The 21,372-nt window shown below is 40.2% G+C and overlaps 1 protein-coding gene across 5 annotated transcripts in view; it reads left to right on the forward strand.

Annotated features, from left to right (window-relative positions):
• The window catches only part of LOC143028640 (SID1 transmembrane family member 1-like), a 78,128-nt gene extending 57,452 nt beyond the window's left edge, over positions 1-20,676 (forward strand). For 4 of the 5 annotated variants that reach the window (XR_012966750.1, XM_076191058.1, XM_076191055.1 and 1 more), the window contains 2 exons: positions 2,945-3,169; positions 17,629-20,676. Coding sequence is in view for 4 of the 5 variants with exons in the window: in XM_076191058.1 (XP_076047173.1) it covers positions 2,945-3,169; positions 17,629-17,691 (288 nt within the window). In the remaining variant the exon portion in view is untranslated. The remainder of the gene's footprint in view (positions 1-2,944; positions 3,170-17,628) is intronic. The other variant, XM_076191056.1, reaches the window with a different exon arrangement.
• Positions 20,677-21,372: the final 696 nt, after the last annotated feature.

Genomic DNA, 21,372 nt, shown 5'->3' on the forward strand with positions numbered 1-21,372 from the left:
ACTCCCTTTCCACCCCTGTTCTCCTCCTCACCTCCTCATTTCTCACTCTACCTAGCCTAGTAACCCCCATCATACTTCTCAGACACCTCATCTCAAAACATTCAAACTCCTTCTCTCTTCCTCTCTTATGTTCCATGTTTCCACCCCATACAGTGCTGTTGGCACAATCACTCCTTCATATAGTCTCCTCTTAGCATCCATTCCCAAATGTCTATTCCTCATTACACTCTTTAATCTACCAAGGCATTTACTCACTTCTCTCAATCTACATTCTACCTCCACCTTCACTCCACCTTTTCCTGCCTCATTTGCACCCAAGTATCTAAAACTATCCACTTCCTCCAGTTGCTCTCCCTTAATGCTCACTTCCAGTCTACTGCCACTTTCACCCCTTGTACATTTCATCACCTTACTTTTACCCACATTTATCTTTAGCTTTCTTCTATCACATACTCTCCCAAACTCTGTCACCAACTTCCTCAATCCCTCCTCCGATCCTGCCACAAGCGCAGTGTCGTCCGCAAACAACAGCTGGCTCACCTCCCACTTTTCTCCATTTTCTTTAACCATCTCCAATCCCTGACCCACTACCCATGCATTTACCTCTCGCACTACCCCATCCATGTACAAGTAGAACAGCCAGGGCGACATAACACATCCTTGACGAAGTTCCACCTTTACCTCGAACCACTCACTCTCTCCATTTCTAATCCTGACACATGCTCTACTACTCTCATAAAAACTCTTGACAGCTCCTAGAAGCTTTCTTCCTATCCCATATATCTGCATAACCTCCCACATTGCCTTTCTGTCTACCCTATCGTAAGCCTTTTCCTGATCCATAAAAGCCCAAAAAACATCCTTCCCCTTTCCTTTAGCTTTCTCACATATCTGTCTTACCACAAAGATCTGATCTACACAACCTCTACCCGTCCTAAATCCACACTGTTCCTCACCAATTACTCCCAGTTCCTCTCCTAATGCTCTCAATCAAGATCCTCCCATAAGCCTTCCCAACTACACTTAACAAGCTAATCCCTCTGATACTACTACATTCACACTTGTCCTCTTTTCCCTTGTAAAGTGGAACTATACAGGCACTCCTCCAGTACTCTACCCTCTCTCCAGCAAACATTAAATAACCTCACCAACCAGTCCACCATCACTGTACCTCCTTTTTTTAGACATTCTGCATGGCATCCACCCAGACCAGGTGCCTTACCTGCTTTCATCATCTTAACAACTGCGTTCACTTCATCCTTCCTTATTTCTCCTCCATTTTCCTCACTCATCACGGTCCTTTTCTTAGCATTTCCCACTGCTGCTATCTATCCCTTCCTATCCTCCTTCACATTTAGCAACTCCCTAAAATATTCTGCCCAGCTTCCCTTTACTGCCTTCTCTTCCATTATCATCTCTCCATCTGCACCTTTTACCTTTTCTTCTGTACTTGATTCGCCTCCTCTTCCTCTCTTAATTTCTTTCCAAAACATCTTTTTATTACTTTCAAAATTTTCTGTCATACTCTTACCCCACTTCACATCTGCTCTCCTCTTTGCCTCCTTTACCTTTTGCTTTACTTCTCTTTTCTTTTCTTTGTACCTCTCATATGACTCCCTCGTCCTATTTTGTAAACAATCTGTGAAAGCTCGCTTCTTCTCTTCTACAACCTTCTTTGTTTCCTCATCCCACCATTCACTACCCTTCCTTTATTTCCTCCCATCCTTCTTGTTCCACACACCATCCTTACACACTTTGTGACTCCCTCCTTGAAAGTAAATGTGAGTATAAGTAAGTTGATGAGATGTACAATGGGAGAGGATGGCAGCAAGTTGGAAGTAAGTCTGAAAGGAAAGAGGCTGGAGGATATAGATAGCTTTAGGTATTTGGGGTCGCATGTGGCAAGTAAGGGAGGAGTGGTGGAGGTGAATTGTAGACTGAAAGAAACAAGTAAATGCTTTGGGGGATTAAAAAGTGTCATGTGAAATAGGCATTTGGGAATGGATACAAAGAGGAGATTAAAAGAAGGGGTGATTGGGCCAGCAGCACTGTATGAGGCAGGGACTTGGAATTTAAGAGTTGGAGAGGAAAAGTTTAAATGTGTCTGAGATGAAATGTCTGAGAAGTATGGTAGGGGTTACAAGGTAGGATAGCATCAGAAGTGAGGAGGTGAGGAGGGAAACGGTGGTGGAAAGGGAGAAAGCAGACAGGGCTGATGAAAGAGTATTGTGATGGGCTGGACACATGGAAAGAATGAGTGAAGAAATAGTAAAAGAGATGTGAAAGGCAGAAGCGGATGGAGTGAACTGAGGAAGGGATGAGTGAGGATAAATGGATGGATGAGGTGAAATGGGTGTTGAGCAAGAGGGGTATGTCTGTTCAGCAAGGAAGAGAAAGACATGAGATAGGGATTAGTGGAGAATGGCTGTATATAGATGATACTGTGATGCAAGGAAGGGAGGGGGTAGGGGATGGGGGAGGGTAGGGAGTGGCTAATTATGAATGATATTTTGATGCAGCCGGAAGGGATTTCTCCCCCCTCTCCATTTCTGCTTGAGGGGTTGCCAATTAGATAAAGCAGTCCTCATGTGAATGTACTGTGTTTTGCTGCTTTGCATCTGACCCAAGGCAGTGGGTGGGATACAGGGATGACCTGTCATCAATGAGGAGCTAAGATGAGAAGGAGGAAAGGGTAGTGGATGGGAATGTAATGGGTGGGAGTTGGTATGTGTCTTTTGACTTGGCCACCTCGTCATCCAGGAGGAGCCAAGAAAAGAGGGAGGTGTGGTGAATGGAAGTGGAGTATATGGGGATGAAATGGGTGGGAGTGGGTTTATGCCTTTGACTTTGGCTACCTTCCTTGTAAGGGGGAAAAAGCCCTTGGTATATGTATGTATGATTGTATTATTATTATTTGTTTCATTGTGAAAATCTTTGTCATCAGCTGCGTCACAGGGAAAGGATCCAGCTACAACCTATGGTGTATGCAGTGCTGTGCATGGCAGGGTGGGGTTCAGCCATCTACTTTTACCTCCAGCGTAAAACCACCTGGGAACTCACTCCAGCACAGAGTAGGCAGTACAATCGGGAATGCACGATCCTTCACTTTTATGATACACACGACATTTGGCATTTCCTGTCTGCTGCTTCGTTGTTCTTCAGCTTCATGGTAAGACCCTCAGCTATGTTTTTCATTTCCTGATGGCATCATTCACTCCTTAGACTTGTGACACATACATGCGGAAGTAGAGTTGGAAAGTGTGATGTCATTAAAATGTGAGGATTTTTGTCTTAATAAATACCTGATTTTGCATGTCTGGCAGCAATCCCCCTTTTTGACCATTTGGTACCACATACCACATTATTTTTTAAATGCCTCACCTCATACAACCTCCTCCTTTCTTGCTATCCATCTCAGTTTCAATTTATCTTATTTTAGGAGAAACATCAACAGTACCCCAGTTTTCTCCCTGCACTTTGTCTCAAAAAACAAACTTCTTTTTCAAACCAACCTCCTCATAGTATACACACCTCATAACATGGTACCACAACACTACTGCAAATAAGAAATATGCTATTGCTCTTGCCCCCCAATAATAACTAACTGTGCCCAGACAACAATACAATATCTCTTCTCGAAGTGAATTATGGTTCTGCCCAGGGGGCTTTTGCTGTCTTCCTGCAGGGGTAATGGATTTATTGATCTTGCCCCACATTTTGGTAGCTTATGCCCCATTGATATGGGGCTAGTTTAGTAGCCACTAGTGCTAGCAACTTGTAAATTACCTTTCTACTTGCCCAGTGTCTATGAGAAGTTAGTAAATGTGCCTCCAAATTATCCTAGTGTCAACACTTACTTGCTGGGTAAGTTAAGTTGTAGCTAGCACTAGTGGCTACTAAACTAGCCCAATGTCAATGAAGGTTAACCCTTGTAAACCCCCATGCTTCACAAATTAAACTGACCCAGATACAACCTCCAAATAGAGGACATAGAACAATTCATACCACAATGCCCCACACTAATAATCCCAAGACAACAACACAGTATCTCTTTTCTAAGTGAGTTTGGTCATACCTGGAGGTTGTTACCAGTTATCTGAAGGCTGCAGTTCATCTGCAAGAAAGACCAAGGGCAATGGATTGGTTGATGTCTCATTAAGGTTTTCAGTTTTCAGTCTTGGCATATTTTCATCAAGGATAGAAGTATTGATAAATTATTGGAAAAAAAAAATGGTATACAGTCTCTCTCCCACTTTCTGACTCTTTCTTCTCTCCCTCTCTCTTCTCTACCTCCCTCCCTCTCTCCCCCTCCTCTCTCTCTCCCTCCCTCCCCCTCCTCTCTCTCTCTCTTTCTTGTTAAAAACAGTATTAACTTCTCATTTCTCATCTATATTATTAGTATCAGAACAACCTCAGAGTGTGGGAGCAACAACTAAATCATACTATATATGCTGATAAGATAGAGAATGACCGGTGTCCAATCTTGGAGAAAAACTGAATAGACAAGGGCAGAAATTGGAGCCTCCTAATTGCAAATATGAAGTAAATCTCTTTAATGTTTTGAATTTTGTATTGGTAATTGAGGAATCTGTGGGACATATTATTGTTTTGGATCTACCCTAGTTCTCACAAATTTACCTTGTGGTTGCTTGAACATTTCACACACTCATTCTTCCCAGACACTCATTCTTCCCAGACAGGAATAGCAAATCTCTTCACAGAATAACCTATGGACTGAATAAGTAGCCAAGGCCAGATTACTAGGTTTGATTACTAGATTACTAGGTTACTAGGTTTGATTACTAGATTACCAGGTTTGATTACTAGGTTTGATTGCTAGAGTAAATTCAATTAATTTACAACTGTGTCAATTTAGAAAAGGTTTGGTTTGGTTTGATTACTAGATTACTAGGTTTGATTGCTAGAATAAATTCAATTAATTTATGACTGTGTCAATTTAGAAAAGGTTTGGTGTCCTTAAATTATTGTAATTTGGTACACTTCTCTGAGGTTAATATTTACTTTTGGTGAAGCCTATGACGAGGTAAAAAATGGCATCTTTGGAAATATGTATACATGACAGTTCATTCCCAGTGGTTCAACAAAAGGTGCATGGGAGCATCAAATAATCAATCCCTTGTCCCAAGCCTCTTTTATGGAGACTGATAGCTCCTAAGTTACCAGCAACACCCACGGGATTGGTTTACAGTTCACTCAATGAAGAGATATTGTGTTGTTGTTGTTGTTGTCGTTCCCTAGACTGTCTGTCCGAGCAGTCCTGTCTCCCCAAGGAATGCCACAAACGAAACTGGGTTTTCCCACAAATCCTTTATAGAGTGTATGTTGTGTTGTTTGCGTGCATGATTGTGTATAATGCAGTCTTCCATTATGTGTTGTATGGTATGGGGTGAAGTGTTACATCCCGGGCAGCTGTTCACAATGCGGTCATCCAGCCTCTTCTGGTAGCTTAGAAGTGCTGGGTGGTGGCCGCACCACAGTGTGGCCAGGTGGACTCTGTCCTTTCGTGGGAGAAAGGATTCAGAAGGGTGGATATCAGGGGGTCTGGCATGCAGCAGTGTGTTGTCTTTTAGTGTGTTAATGGAGCAATGAGTGATACGATTATGAATATGTTTCCGGAGGCTGGTATTTGGTGGTTGTGGAGGAAGAGAAGAGAGTATCTGTGTGTGATACAGGTCTTTGGGTGTTGTTTTAATGTTTCTTGGTGTGTGTGGGTGTTCTGCTATGTAGTGTAGCGGGTGTGATGTGTTTGTGATGGCTGCGGCAAGTGTTTGTGTGCCTCTCATGTCGAGGTGGTCCTAGACTTTGAGGACTTTTGTTTCATGGTGTAAATGGTCTGTAGGTGTTGTATTTGTGCAGCCTGTAATTGTTTTTAGGGCTTTGTTTTGTATGATTTGAAGGGTGTTGTGGTGTGTCTCACTGAGATTAGGAGCCCATGCAGGACTCGCATAATTCATCACTGAGCGTATGCATTGTTTGTATATTGTTGTATTAGTTTCTTTGTTTTGTCCAAATGTTGTTCCAGTGATTGACTTAAGTGCGTTAAGTCTAGGTGTGCATTTGTTTTTTATGTTTGTGATGTGTTGTTCGAAAGACATGGATGCATCGTATGTTACACCAAGAATTTTCGGTGTGTTTGTGTGTGGTATTAGAGTGTTGTTGATGTAGAGATGAGGTATGTATTTGTGTTCTTTTGTCCAGTTGGTGAGAAGTGTTGCTGTAGATTTGGTTGGAGCTATTTTGAGTGTTTGTGATGAACCATGTGTTGAGTGTATCAAGGTATGGCTGGATTATTTCTGCAGCTTTGTCTGTGTTATGATGTGTGCATGTGATTGTTATGTTGTCTGCGTAGGAAGAGATTTATATTTCTGAGGTGTCTGGTGGGGGTATGTCATGCATGTATAGATTAAAGAGCGTGGGGGATAGAACAGAGCCCTGTGGTACTCTTAATATTTCTGATGTGTGATGATTGGCCATTATATGACACATAAGCATTCCTGCCTGCCAGATAATTGGCCAGCCATCTTTTGGTGTTATTGTGCATGTCTGTGTTATATATTTTATTTGTTAGGCTGTGATGGGGGATAGCATCAAAAGCTTTACTAATGTCTAATGTTATAAGAAGTGTTCTGTGGTGGGGCCTATCTGAATTGATGCCATCTAAAATTCTTTGTATGAGGTTTATCAGAAGAGTGTTTGTGGAGTGTAGTAGCCTAAAACCATGTTGTGAGTCAGCAAGGGGAATATGTGCTGTGACAAGTTGAAGTATTAGGCATTCAATGACTTCAGAGGGGGTGCAGAGAAGTGTGATTGGGCGGTGCGATGTTGGGATTGTTGGGTCTTTGTTCGGTTTTGGAATGGTGACTATTTTACCATGCTTCCAGATGTCTGGTATAGTGTTGTGTGAATAGCTGTAGTTTGCAATGTTTGTGAGTGCGCATATACCTTGAGGTCCAATGTGTTTCAGGTGGATGTTACTTATGTTATCAGGGCCACAGGCAGATGAGTGCTTGAGATTATGTATTATGTGTTTTGTCTGACTGTCTATGAAGGGTGTATAGTCTGAGTCTGTGGGAAAGTCTTTCTTACGTCGAATAGTGCGTCGGTCGTCAGGGTGAGAAGGGAGATGGCTTGTCTGTGCAAAATGATTTATGAGTGTGTTTGCTTGTTGTCTGTTTGAGGGTAGATTGTTGTGATTATTGCTGCTTGAGAGAGTGTTGTGTTACTGTTGGATAGTGTAATGCTGTTGAGTGTTTTGTACAATTTGTTGGTGTTTGTTTTGTGATCAAGTGTATTGATAAAATTTTGCAAATTTTGTGTTTTTTGTGTATTTTATTGGCAATCACAGTGTTTAGTGTTTGTATTTGGTCTGCTATGTTTTAAGGGATAGGTATGGGGGTATTGTATTTAAGTGTGTCTCGTTGTCTGATGAGGCCTTGGATTTCTGGTGTGAAGTTGGGGTCGTGTGATTTTCTGTTGCCTCTAGGGATGTATCTTTTGTCTGCGTTTTGTATGATTGTGTTAAAAGCGTGCACAGCATTGTTTATGTTTGTGATTGGTGTACTGTTAAGTGTTTCAAAATGTTGTTCTGTCTCTTCAGTAAAAGCTTCCCAGTTAGCTCTCATGTAATTGGTGTATGTGTGTCGGTGGCCAACTGAGGTCCATCTTGTTTTGGTGGTGATGATGATTGGAAGGTGGTCAGAACCACTCTCCATGATGTTGTTGGGGTTAGGCAGGGGGAGCAAAAGGTGATATCAGGAGAGGAGAGAGTGTAGAGGGCTTGGTGTGGGATATGTGTATGATTATGTGTGTTGTTCATGATAGTCAATGAGTCAAACTGAGTCTGTATCTCAAGCCCTCCGTCTGTGTCAGGGTTGTCGACATACCAGGCCGACGACTTAGCGTTGAAGTCACCACCCATGATCAGGTTGGGGATTGAGATATTGTGTTATTGTCTGGGGTGGACAAGAGCAGTCCAGTGCATGAAAACTTCAAACCTAGGGGCAAGTGAAACTTTTGACCTCCAGGCTAGCTTGGAGGCCTATATATCTATTACTTTTGTTTTCATTTATATAACTACAACCACATGCAGCAAGAGAATTTGTCTGTTTACCTTTATGTGTTCCCATTTTATCAGTTTGTATTATGTGATTTAGGAAGAAAGTCAAGCATAAGTACACATGGGAGAGGGTTGTGGATGGAAGGGTGGTAGAGTGTTAATGGACTATATAGTGGTAACCAGGAGTATATTAGGAAGAGTTAAGGATGTACATGTTCTTAGGGGAGAGAGTGGGGGAATATCAAATTATTTTTTGGTGGAAGGTAAGTTGAGAGTGGAGAATAGGTGGAGAAAGAGGAAAAGGGCTGAAGATAGGGAGCTACTTAGAGTACATACATACATATACCAAGGCTTTTTCCCCCTTACAAGGGAGGTAGCCAAAAAGGAAAAGGCATAAAATCATTCCCTCCCATTCCATCCCTGAATACACTCCACACCCCTCCACCCTCCCTCTCATCTTAGCACCTCCTGGATGGCGGGTCATCCCTGCACCTTGTCCATTGCCCTGGGTCAGAAGCAGTGACGCAAGACAGCACATCCACAGCAAGGGCGCTTCATTAAATCGGCGACCCCCCTCTACGTCCCCCCATACATATAAGGAGAAGAAGGGGAGAAATCCCTTCGGGCTGCGTCAAAATTTGCTCACACATACTACCTCACCCCCCATCCCCCACCCATTCCACCTCATGCATCACAACATCATCCATATACAACTATTCTCCATTCACCCCTGTCTTCTGTCCTCTCCTGTCCTTCCTCAACAGACATTCCCCTCTTCCCCAAAATCCCCTTCACCCCATCCATCCACCTCATCCTAGGACATCCCCTCATGTTCACTCCCTCCACACCTGCCTTCCATACCTCTTTTACTAGTCTTTCTTCATTCATTCTTTCCATGTGTCCAAACCATCCTAATACTCTTTCATCAACCCTATCTCCCAACTCCCTTTCCACCCCCATTCTCCTCCTCACCTCATTTCTCACTCTATCCAGCCCAGTAACCCCCATCATACTTCTCAGACACCTCATCTCAAACACATTCAAACTCCTTCTCTCTTCCTCTCTTATGTTCCATGTTTCTGCCCCATACAGTGCTGTTGGCACAATCACTCCTTCATATAGTCTCCTCTTAGCATCCATTCCCAAATGTCTATTCCTCATTACACTTTTTAATCCACCAAGGCATTTACTCACTTCTCTCAATCTACATTCTACCTCCACCTTCACTCCACCTTTTCCTGCCACATGTGCACCCAAGTATCTAAACCTATCCACTTCCTCCAGTTGCTCTCCCATAATCCTCACTTCCAGTGTACTGCCACTTTCACCCCTTGTACATCTCATCACCTTACTTTTACCCACATTTATCTTCAGCTTTCTTCTATCACACGCTCTCCCAAACTCTGTCACCGACTTCCTCAATCCCCCCTCTGATCCTGCCACAAGCACAGTGTCATCCGCAAACAACAGCTGGCTCACCTCCCACTTAGAGTGAACTGCTTAAAAGAGAAAGAAAAGGAGGAGTATAAGAAGAAGCTGAGAGTGGAGTGGGAGGGAGTGAATGATAGAGAAGAACTAGGAGTGGAGGAATGGGGATGGTTCAAGGAGGGAGTCATAAGGTGTGCAAAGATGATGTGTGAAACAAGGAGAATGGGAAGAAATAGAAGGAAGGGTAGTGAGTGGTGGGATGAGGAAGCAAAGAAGGGTGTAGAAGAGAAGCAGGCTTTCATAGATTGGTTCCAAATTAGGATGAGGGAATCATATAAGGTATAAAGTAAAGAGAAGAGAAGTAAAGCATAAGATAAAGGAGGCAAAAAGGAGAACAGATGTGAAATGGGGTAAGAGTATGACAGAAAACTGAAAAAAAAAAAAAAATGTTTTGGAAAGAAATTAAAAGAGGAAGAGGAGGTGGATCAAGTAGAGAAGAAAAGGTAAAAGGTGCAGATGGAGGGATGATAATGGAAGAGAAGGCAGTGAGAGGAAGGTGGGCAGAGTATTTTAGGGAGCTGCTAAATGTGAAAGAAGATAGGGGGGGAAAGTTAGTTGCAGTGGGAAACGCTAAGAAAATGACCGTGATCAGTAAGGAAAATGGAGGAGAAATAAGGAAAGATGAAGTGAAGGCAGCTAGATGATGAAAGCAGGTAAGGCACCTGAGTTGGATGGATGCCATGCAGAATGTCTGAAAAAAGGAGGTACAGTGATGGTGAACTGGCTGGTGAGGTTGTCTAATGTTTGTTAAAGAGAGGGTAGAGTGCCAGAGGAGTGCCTGTATGGTTCCACTTTACAATGGAAAGGGGACAAGTGTGAGTGTAGTAGTCTCAGAGGGATCAGCTTGTTAAGTGTAGTTGTTGTCGTTCCCTAGACTGTCTGTCTGAGCAGTCCCGTCTCCCCAAGGAATGCCACAGCCGAAACTGGGTTTTCCCACAAATCCTCTATAGAGTGTATGTTGTGTTGATTGTGTGCATGATTGCGTATAATGCAATATGTTAAGTGTAGTTGTGAAGGCTTATGGGAGGGTCTTGATTGAGAGGATTAGGAGAGGAACAGAGGGAGTAATTGGTGAGGAACAGTGTGGGTTTAGTACAGGTAGGGATTGTGTAGATCAGATTTTTGTGGTAAGACAGATATGTGAGAAAGCTATAGGAAAAGGTAAGGATGTTTTTTTTTTTGGCTTTTATGGATCTGGAAAAGGCTTATGACATGGTAGACAGGAAGGCACTGTGGGAGGTTTTGCAGATATATGGGATAGGAGGAAAGCTGTTAAGAGCAGTCAAGAGTTTTTACGAGAGTAGTAGAGCTTGTGTTAGAATTAGAAATGGAGAGAATGGTTTGAGGTAAAGGTGAGACTTCATCAGGGATGCGTTATGTCGCCCTGGTTGTTCAATCTTTACATGGATGGGGTGGTGCGAGAGGTGAATGCAAGGGTAGCGAGTCAGTGATTGGAGATGGCTAAAGAAAATGGAGAAAAGTGGAAGATAAGCCAGCTGTTGTTTGCTGATGACACTGCAGTTGTAGCAGGATCGGAGGAGGGATTGAGGAAGTTGGTGACAAAGTTTGGGAAGGTGTGTGAAAGAAGGAAGTTGAAGATAAATGTGGGCAAAAGTAAGGTGACAAGATGTACAAGGGTAGAAAGTGGGAGCAGACAGCAGTGAGTATTAAGGGAGAGAGATTGGAGGAAGTAGATAGTTTTAGATACTTGGGTACAAATGTGGCAGAAAAGGGAGGAGTGGGGGTGGAGGTAGAATGTAGATTGAGAGAAGCAAGTAAATGCCTTGGTGGATTAAAAAGTGTAATTAGAAATAGACATCTAGGAATGGATGCTAAGAGGACATTATATGAAAGAGTGATTGTGCTGACAGCACTGTGTGGGGCACAAACATGGAACATAAGAGAGGAGAGTTTGAATGTGTTTGAGATGAAATACCTGAGAGGTATGATAGGGGTGTTACTAGGCTAGATAAAGTAAGAAATGAGGAGGTGAGGAGGAGAACAGGGGTGGAAATGGAGTTGGGAGATAGGGCTGATGAAAGAGTATTAGGATGGTTTGGACACAAAATGATAATGTAAGACATGATATTGAAACTCAAAATGTGTCAAAAAGAAATAATAACGAGTTTCTTAAAACCATGTACTTTAATGCTTGTACTATTAGGAACAAATTTCAAGAAATAAAGGCGTATGTCAAAACCGAAAATCTCGACATGATAGGAATAACTGACACATGGTTAAATGATACAGAGTTCAAAGCTGAATTTAATATTGCAGGATTTAAACACTTTCATCAGGATAGAAACCACAACAAAGGTTGGGGTGTTCTGTTGTACGTTAAAAACAATGTTCATGCTTGTGTTTTAGAGAAAGTGAAACAGGATGCATATGATAGTTGTGGGTTGAGTTAACCCAAACAAATGGAAAAAAAATGAATATAGGCCAAAGACATTATCATTAGCAGATGACAAACTGTTATTTCAAGAACTCTCTAGTTTCTACAACCGGAATTTATTGATAATGGGTGATTTCAATTTTACTGACATTGATTGGATGACCCTTGAACATGGCCATATAGGTAGTCGCTTGATTGATTTTCTTGGTGACAATTACTTAATTCAGCATGTAAAAGAGCCCACAACATATGGAAACTTACTCGATCTATTGATCACTAGCCGCGAAAGCATGGTAACTGATGTAGAAGTCGGTGAATCCGTTGCAAATAGCGATCACAACTTAGTTAGATTCAAACTCCTAAACAATTTTAGAATAGATACTTGTGTTTCTGAAATACCCGATTTCAGTAAAGCTCAGTTCATAGGACTACGTCAGGAGCTTCAGCTTACAGATTGGGAGGCAAAATTAAACGAAAGACCTGTAGATCAGATGTGGAAAATATTTCAAAATACGCTCACTAAGATGATTCAAACTTACATTCCTTTTAAGGACAGACGTCCCCCAAATCAAGTTCGCCCAAAGTGGCTCGACAAAGAAACTGAAATAAGTATTGCTAAAAAGAGACAGGCTTATAAGAAATATAAGTGCTCGGGTGCATCTAATGACTATGAAAGTTATGTATCAATACAGAGAGATTTAAAAAAGACTACTGTATAAGAAAAAGAAAACGACAATACGAAATGAACATCGCTGATAAATCCAAAGAGAATCCCAAAGAATTCTATAGTTACATTAGAGATAAAAAGGTTGTTAGGAATCACATTGGTTCGCTATTATCTGCTGACGGTCAACTTCAATATTCAAATGAAGGAATGTGTAATATCTTAAACAATTATTTTAGCTCGCTATTCGTAAACGAAACACCTCAAAGTGAATTCCAAACTGAAACTTGTGAAAAGTCTAGGGTAAACTTACTACGGTAAATATAACAAAAAAAAAATTAAAAGGTGTATAGATAAACTCAAAGTTAATAAAACACCAGGGCCTGACGGTTGGCATCCAAGAATCTTAAAGGAAATGAAAAATGAGATTGTTGTTCCATTAGAAATTATTTTCAAGAAATCCATCATATCCAGAGATGTCCCAAGAGAATGGAAGCTAGCTAACATTACTCCCATATTCAAAAAAGGTGACAAAAAGAAGCCAAATAACTATAGGCCTATAAGTTTGACTTCAATCCTAGGAAAAATCATTTAGAAAGTAACCGTTTGATAAATGATAGCCAGCATGGTTTCAGATGGAAACGTTCTTGAGGACTTACTCGAATTCTACAACACAGTTATCTCGAATTATGACAAAAGAAACAATATAGATTTAATATATCTAGACTTTGCAAAAGCTTTTGATACCGTCCCACACGAAAGACTACTTACTAAATTAGCTTTACACGGAATAAGTGGTAGCCTATTAGATTGGACTAGTAATTGGTTGAATGGTGGAAAACAGAGAGTTGTTTTAAATGGAAAAATATTACAAGTGGAGTTCCTCAGGGTTCTATTCTTGGACCACTTCTATTCATAGTATATATAAATGATATAGACCATGGACTAAAATCTACCGTTTTCAAAATTTCCTGATGATACAAAACTGTGCGGAATGGCAAATGATCACTTTAACCAATTAGATATTCAAGAAGATTTAGATAAATTACAGCAATGGTCTGAAAAGTGGCTAATGAAATTTAACACAAGGTAATGCACATAGGTAAAAAGAACAGTAAATACGATTACAAGTTATTTGGAAATTCGTTAACAAAAGTGGATAGAAAAAGATCTCAGCGTAATTATCAGTAACAACCTCAAATCATCCAAGCAGTGTATTTCAGCCTCAGAGAAAACAAATGAGATTCTAGGACTGATTGCACGATCTTTTGATTTCAAAAGACCATCACTCATTAACAAGCTATATAAATTGTTAGTTCGTCCACATTTGGAATGTGCTGTTTCCGTATGGTCACTGAATCTCATTAAAGACATTGACAGACTGGAAAAAGTACAACGGCGAGCCACAAAACTGATTCCAAATATAAAAAATAAATCATACAAAAATCGACTAAAACATATGAATCTGTTTTCCCTAAAAAAGCGTAGATTCAGAGGTGACTTGATACAGGTCTTTAAGATTTTAAAGGGAATTGACAACATCAAAAGTGACAAAATTTTCACATTGAATGAGAATCAGACAAGAAACAATGGTCTCAAACTATCCGGAAATAGATTCAGTTTGGAAGTAGGTAGAAACGACTTTGCCAACCATGTAGTTAATGAATGGAATAAACTTCCTGCACAGGTAGTGCAATGTAGTTCAGTTTGAAGCTTTAAGAATCATTTAGATAAACACCTAAGCAAGATGCTGTAATGATTATAATTTATTTTATATTATTTGTTTTTGTGGAATATAAGAGAAGAAGAGAGAAGGAGTTTGAATGTGTTTGAGATGAGGTGTCTGAGAAGTATGGTGGGGGTTACTAGGCTGGATAGAGTGAGAAATGAGGAGGTGAGGAGAAGAACAGGGGTGAAAAAGGATTTGGGAGATAGGGTTGATGAAAGAATATTAGGATGGTTTGGACACATGGAAAGAATGAGTGAAGAAAGACTAGTAAAAGAGGTATGGAAGGCAGATGTGGAGGGAGTGAACATGAGGGGACGTCCTAGGATGAGGTGGATGGATGGGGTGAAGGGGGCTTTGGGGAAGAGGGGAATGTCTGTTGAGGAAGGAAGGGAGAGGACGGAAGACAGAGGTGAGTGGAGAATGGTTGTATATGGATGATGTTGTGACTGCATGAGGAGGAATAGGCGGGGGGGTGGGGGCCGGGGTAGTATGTGTGAGTAAATTTTGACGCAGCCCGAAGGGATTTCTCCCCGTCCTCGCCTTATATGCAGAGGGGGACGGAGAGGGGGGGTCGCCGATTAAATGAAGCGGCCTTGCTGTGGATGTGCTGTGTCTTGCGACACTGCTTCTGACCCAGGGCGGTGGGCAGGGTGCAGGGATGACCCGTCATCCAGGAGGTGCTCAGATGAGTGGGAGGGGTGTGGAGTGTATTTAGGGATGAAATGGGTGGGAGTGTTTATATGCCTTTCCCTTTTTGGCTACCTCCCTTGTAAGGGGGAAGGAGCCTTGGTATATGTATGTATGTATGTATCATTTGTCTGATTTTCATTTATTATTAGTTATATGTCAATTTATCATTATTTACTATTTACCTGTTTGTTTATTATTTAACTATACCTATGCATTTATTTATGTATTTTATTTGTTATTTACATTATTATAGTTTTTATTTATTATTTTATTATTATTATGATTTTTTTTTGCATCCGACCTAGATATGGACCAAAAGGTCTCCTGTCGGCATGCTCCGCCTTTGTAATCCTTTGTAAAAAAAATGAGTGAAGAAAGATTAGTAAAAGAGGTGTGGAAGGGAGAGGTGGAAGGAGTGAACATGAGGGGATGACCTAGGATGAGATGGATGGATGGGGTAAAAGGGGCATTGGGAAAGAGGGGAATGTCTGTTGAGGAAGAACAGGAGAGGACAGAAGATAGGGGCGAATGGAGAAGGGTTGTGTATGGATGATGCATGAGGGTGAGTGGGTGGGGGATGGTGGGGTGAGGGAGTATGTATGAGAAATAAATTGACACAGCCTTAAGGGATTTCTCCCCATCTTCTCCTTTTCTGCATGAGGGGACAGAGAGGGTGGTCACCAAATTAATGAACCAGCCTTGCTGTGGATGTGCTGTCTTGCAACACTGCTTCTGACCCAGGGCAGTGGACAAGATGCAGGGATGACCTGTCATCCACGAGGTGCCATGATAAGAGGGAAGGTAGAGGGGAGTGGAGTATGTAGGGGGTGGAATGGGTGGGAGTGGTTTCCATGCCTTTGTCTTTTGGCTACCTCCCGTGTAAGAGGTATATGTATGTATGTATTATGTGATAGGAATTGTAAAGAATTTATCCAGATTGATTTGAGTGAGGTAAAGGTGTGACTGTGACAGGGATGTGTCATGTCACCATGGCTGTTCAATGTGTACATGGATGGGGTGGTGTGAGGGTAATGGGTAGGAGACAGGAGATGGTTAATGAAAATGGAGAAAAGTGAGAGGTGAGCCAGTAGTTGTTTGCTGATGGCACTGCACTTGTGGTAGGGTCAAAGGAGGGATTATTATGGGAGTTAGTGATGATGTTTGGGAAGGTATGCAATAGGAGAAAGTTGAAGGTAAATGTAGATAGAAGTAAGGTGATGAGATGTACAAGGGAGAGGATGGCATCAAATTGGAAGTAAATCTTAAAGGATAGAAGCTGGAGGAAATTAATAGCTTTAGGTATTTGGGGTCACATGTGGCAGTGGAAGTGAATTGGAGACTGAGAGAAGCAAATAAGGGCCTTGGGGTATTAAAAAGTGTCATGAGAAATAGGAATTTGGGAATGGATGCAAAGAGTTTATGAAGAAGTGATTGTGCCAACAGATATGGAGCAGGGATTTGGAATTTAAGACAGACAGTTTAAATGTGTTTGAGATGAAATGTCTTGAAGTATGGTAGGGGTTACAAGGTTGGCCAGTGAGAAATGAGGTGAGGAGAACTGGGGTGGAAAAGGAGATGGTAGATAGGGGTGATTAAAAAGTAAAGGCATAGTTTGGACACATGGAAAGAATGAGTGAAGAAATATTAGTAAAAGGTGTGGAAGGTAGAGGTGGATGGAGTGAACTTGAAGGGACAACCAAGGATGAGGTGGATGGATGGAGTGTAAGGGGCATTGAGCAAGAGGGGAAGGAAGGGAGAAGGAGGGTATAGGGATAAGTGGAGAATGGTTGTGTATAAATGATACTGTGATCCAAGGAAGGGAAGGGATGGGAGGGTAGGGAGTTATGTATGAATGATATATCGGTGCAGCTGGAAGGGATTTCTCACCATCTTCTCTTTTTTCTGGATAAGGGGATGGAGAGACAGGGTCGCCAGTTAAATGAAGTGGTCTTGCTGTGAATGTACTTTGTCTTGCTTCATTGCTTTTGAACCAGGGCAGTGGTCAGGGTACAGGGATGACCTAAGATGAGAAGGAAGAAAGGGTGGTGGATGGGAGTGAAATGGGTGGGAGTGGGTACTTTGCTTTTGACATTGCTGCCTTCCTTATAAAGGGGAAAAAGCCCTTGGCATATAGATAGATTTGAGTAAGATGCAGATGCTAGAGTGACCATTGTAGAAATTAAGAGAGGAAAAATCATTACTACCACTGTGGTATGATGACACCTATGTAGGTGTCATGAGGCACAAGTGGGTACACGAGGATGCCAGCGTCTTGATTATATTTTTGTGGTTGTACATGAGTTATTCCCAGATTCTATGAACTGGTTTGATCACATTTTCTGTGTTTATTATTACTCAGTAAAAGAGAATGAGTAATACAGCAGTAACTTTATATTTTATAATGCGAGTAGTGTGATGCAGCGTACATATAGCAGCTGATGCTGCGCGCGAGAATTTGATTCGTACTGAAGTGGTTAATAACAGATGTTGGTTTTGCATTAAAGAAATATCTGATAAGATTTGAGTGAAGATTTACTATAACCATTCATTGATATCCTAATCAATATTTTTGATTTCTTTGCCAGTTGCTACTTACCCTGGATGACGACTTGATGTATACACCAAGGGATAAGATTCCTGTCTTTTAAAGAAGAGTGATGTTCCTGCAGAAGCCAAATGTGATGTTTGAATAAGGATTGTCTTGCTCAATTGTTGACCAAGGGGGCAGGATGAAAATTCCATTTATAAGATTAAGATGGAATAGATCTATGAGAAGGAATATTTTTTATGTGATTACAATTAAGAGTGTCCTGTTATTTGATATCGATTTTATAAAGCGTAGTTGTCTTGTTCTTGTTAATGCTATATGTGAATGAACTTGAATATTTCTGATGTAAATTTTGTTGCCCTAATTTTCATGATTTTATTAAGTATTGGAAAATTTCTTCATTGTCAACTGATGGTTGTATCTTCAGCTCGGGGGCACAATACATAGTAGATTTCTTAGATTTCATTTGTAAATGTTGCATATATATTTTATGCCTTTGTTTTTTGGCTACCTCCCTTGTAAGGGGGGCTTTTGGTACATGTATGTATATATATATATATATATATTTATGGTAAGTTTTGTTTTGTGGAAAATATGGTGCGTATATGAATATAGGGATCAGGACCCAGAAAAAATGTATAAATATATAATTTTTCTTTCTTTTTCTCTTATTTTCTTACTCTTTTTTTTTCATTCTTCCTTCTAGAATCAAGATAGTTTTCTCACATAATAGTTGTAGTTTCCTGAAGGGAGGGGGGTGGTGGAAAGTAAAGACCTATCCTTTAATTCAGTTCTTATTTATTTTTCACTTATTAATTATCATTGTTTCCAGTAGGCAATAGCTAGGTAGACTTAATCTTCACCCTTTATGAAATGTCTAACAAACACGACCTCTCAAGTGCACATTCTCATGCCTTTGTGTAGGTGGTTATGATTACGTGGATTTGTTAGCCCCAAATACAGTAATTAGATTATCCAATGAACAAAGATCATTGATAACCATATTTATACAGCACAGCATCACCAAGTGTTTAGATCCCAGATCAGTTTTGAGTAGGACAGTTTTGATATCTTGCTTGTAGTTGTGATGATGATGATGATTTGGTTTAATGTCACAAACCCCCCCCCCCCCCCAATGGGGAGGCTAGGATGGTGCCCCTTACAGTGGACTTTGTAGTGTGGAATTTAATTAACCATGCCCTTAGTTCAACTTGCCCTGAGCAGGATTTGAATCGTCATCATCTCTACCTCTGCTGCAAGTAACGACGCCCTAACCTGCTCAGCCAGCAGGTGTAGTTGTAATGAAGGAATAATTTTATGATATAAGACTGGTTTACCAAAGATAGTGTATCGTACATGTACATGAATTACTTGGTTTATTAGATAACTTGTTTGTACATTTCATAAAACAACACATTTTGTATATGTAATTGGGTAGATGTTTTCAAGAAAAACTAAAGGGAAGTTCCATAGATCCCCTCTGCAGTAGTATAAGCTTCCTGGCATTCCCCATCACCTAAAAGATGCTATAATTTAAGGTCTTGATCCATTGGAATGCTTTTTCTCTTTTGTCTTCGCCACTTTGCTTAATAAGTCTACATAGCATTAGTACAGTCACAGAACTTTAGAATAGTTATTAACACAACAGTGGTAGAATATGTCTGAAAAATACAGCATTTCATAATGGTCAACATATATGTATATATACTTTTTTTTTTTAAAGGTTACCTCACTGAATCACATAAATACATAGACTCCTTATCATTCACTTGCCTTAAAGATTTTCAAAAGTGACTTTCTGTTGACTTGTAATCATTGCATGAAAGTAAAGGAAATTGTCTTACAATTGGATGGTGGAAATATTATATATATGGGATAGGGATTTTAAAGTGCCATCATACAAATCAATATGTATCAAGGGATGTCTCAGAGGAGCTTGCTCTCCTGCAAACTGAAACAGGTAAGCTAAAGGAGCTTAACCTAGTACCTGACCAAAATCATTGATTTACTTACTTTACCTCTTTGTATAAACTAAATATCCCACTTTCAGAGAAACTGAAGTAGTTTGAAGATATGTATATTGCTATCACTATTTGTGATCCTCTTCAGCATAAAGAGGATCACAGATAGTTATCACAATATATCTTAGAACCATTTTCTTTTCTCCAATAGTGGGATATTAAGTTTATCTTACCATCACATTAGAATGTTCAACTTGCTTGCTTTTTATATAATTTATATGACAAATGTAAATAGCTATAATCAAACTTTTTTTTCTTCTTTTTCTTTTTTCTTATTGGGGTTTATAAAATGTTGGCATTATACTAAAGCCAAACTAGATGTTTGTAATGTAGTTAGTCTATGGAGCCAAAAATTAAAAGCAAGTAAATTATTATGAGCTTAACAAATCAGTTACTCATTCTGCTGCTCTGGTTCTTTCTTGCAGGAGATTCACAGTCCCCAGGAAGCTGGACATAGCCAGTTCAACCCTTAGGTCACTCAGTGAAGAAATTTAAGTTGTGTGGAGTGAGTGTAGGACAATGAATTTAATAAACATACAACTGAATGTGGCAGAAATAAATGGAAATGGGTGTACTTGAATTTGAAAATCACCTGTTATTTTCTGTTAAGATCTACTGCACATGATAACTTGAGATTAAGGTGATGAGAAGAAAAAAATATGAAAGATTTAATCCATTTCATTTCAGCTAATTGGATTAGTTAAGAACATGGTAAAAAGATAAGTATTCAAGCTACTCTTTTGTCAATACCATAGATAATATATCCTGTCCAGTGAAGTGCCATGTTATAAACAATTGTCTCATTCATTCCCATGGCTTACCCTTTGGTGCATACAAATGTGAGACCCCAAAATGTATTAGCTACCTTAAGTAACAAAGGATATTCTCTGCTTTGTGTATGTTAATATGTTAACAAGTACTTCATCTTTCCTAGTAAGCCTACTTAGCTATTGGTGAGCACAGACTCGCACATTATTGACACATTCCTCGACCAAGTGTCATATTTTACAAAAATGCAATTGTGGTGTAATGATTGTTCTGAAAACAATGTGGTTTCATAATGATGTTTTGTGAATTATTACCCCCCTATTTGTAAGGTGTAACCAGTTGGTGGGGGAAGGGGGGAAATAATTTTTTTTAGAGAAGTTTAGATTGCAATACAGCAAAGCATCAATGGAAGTACAGTACTACCTCTCATTAACGGATGTTAATTAGCTGTTTTTGCGGTGTTTTCGCTGTGTTTACGGTGTTTTTGGTGCTGTTGTTTAGTGCATGCAATCACAATGCCACCCAAAAACCACTCCAAATCAACGGATTATTCATATCAACGGACACTGTTACCCCCCCCTTTTAGTCCGTTAATGAGAGGTAGTACTGCATATATTGAAGACTTACAACTCTTGTGGATTTGACAATGCAAACTGTTGAAATTGATGGTGAAGAGTAGTGACAGGACGATACAAAATTTTATAACGATTCCAATACGAGTCCCGATACTTCATTAAAATTAAAATTCCGATTCTGATACGAGTCCCGATTCTGATACCTGCAATGAATTCATGATTATTTTCAGACTCCGAAGCTGGTTTAAGATACAAATACTTTTTGGACAAAGTACTTTTATTGATTATGCATTCAGAAGGAACATAAATGGTTTTGTTATAGCAAAAAAGAAAAAAGTTTCTTATTAAATGAAATGAAAAGGGTAAAAGTTTAGAAAAAATATTTAAGTAAATTCCTTGAAGGTACTTATTCATATC

Source organism: Oratosquilla oratoria, chromosome 9 (assembly GCF_046742065.1).
Source record: "Oratosquilla oratoria isolate Oo_2021 chromosome 9, ASM4674206v1, whole genome shotgun sequence".
Classification (NCBI taxonomy): domain Eukaryota; kingdom Metazoa; phylum Arthropoda; class Malacostraca; order Stomatopoda; family Squillidae; genus Oratosquilla; species Oratosquilla oratoria.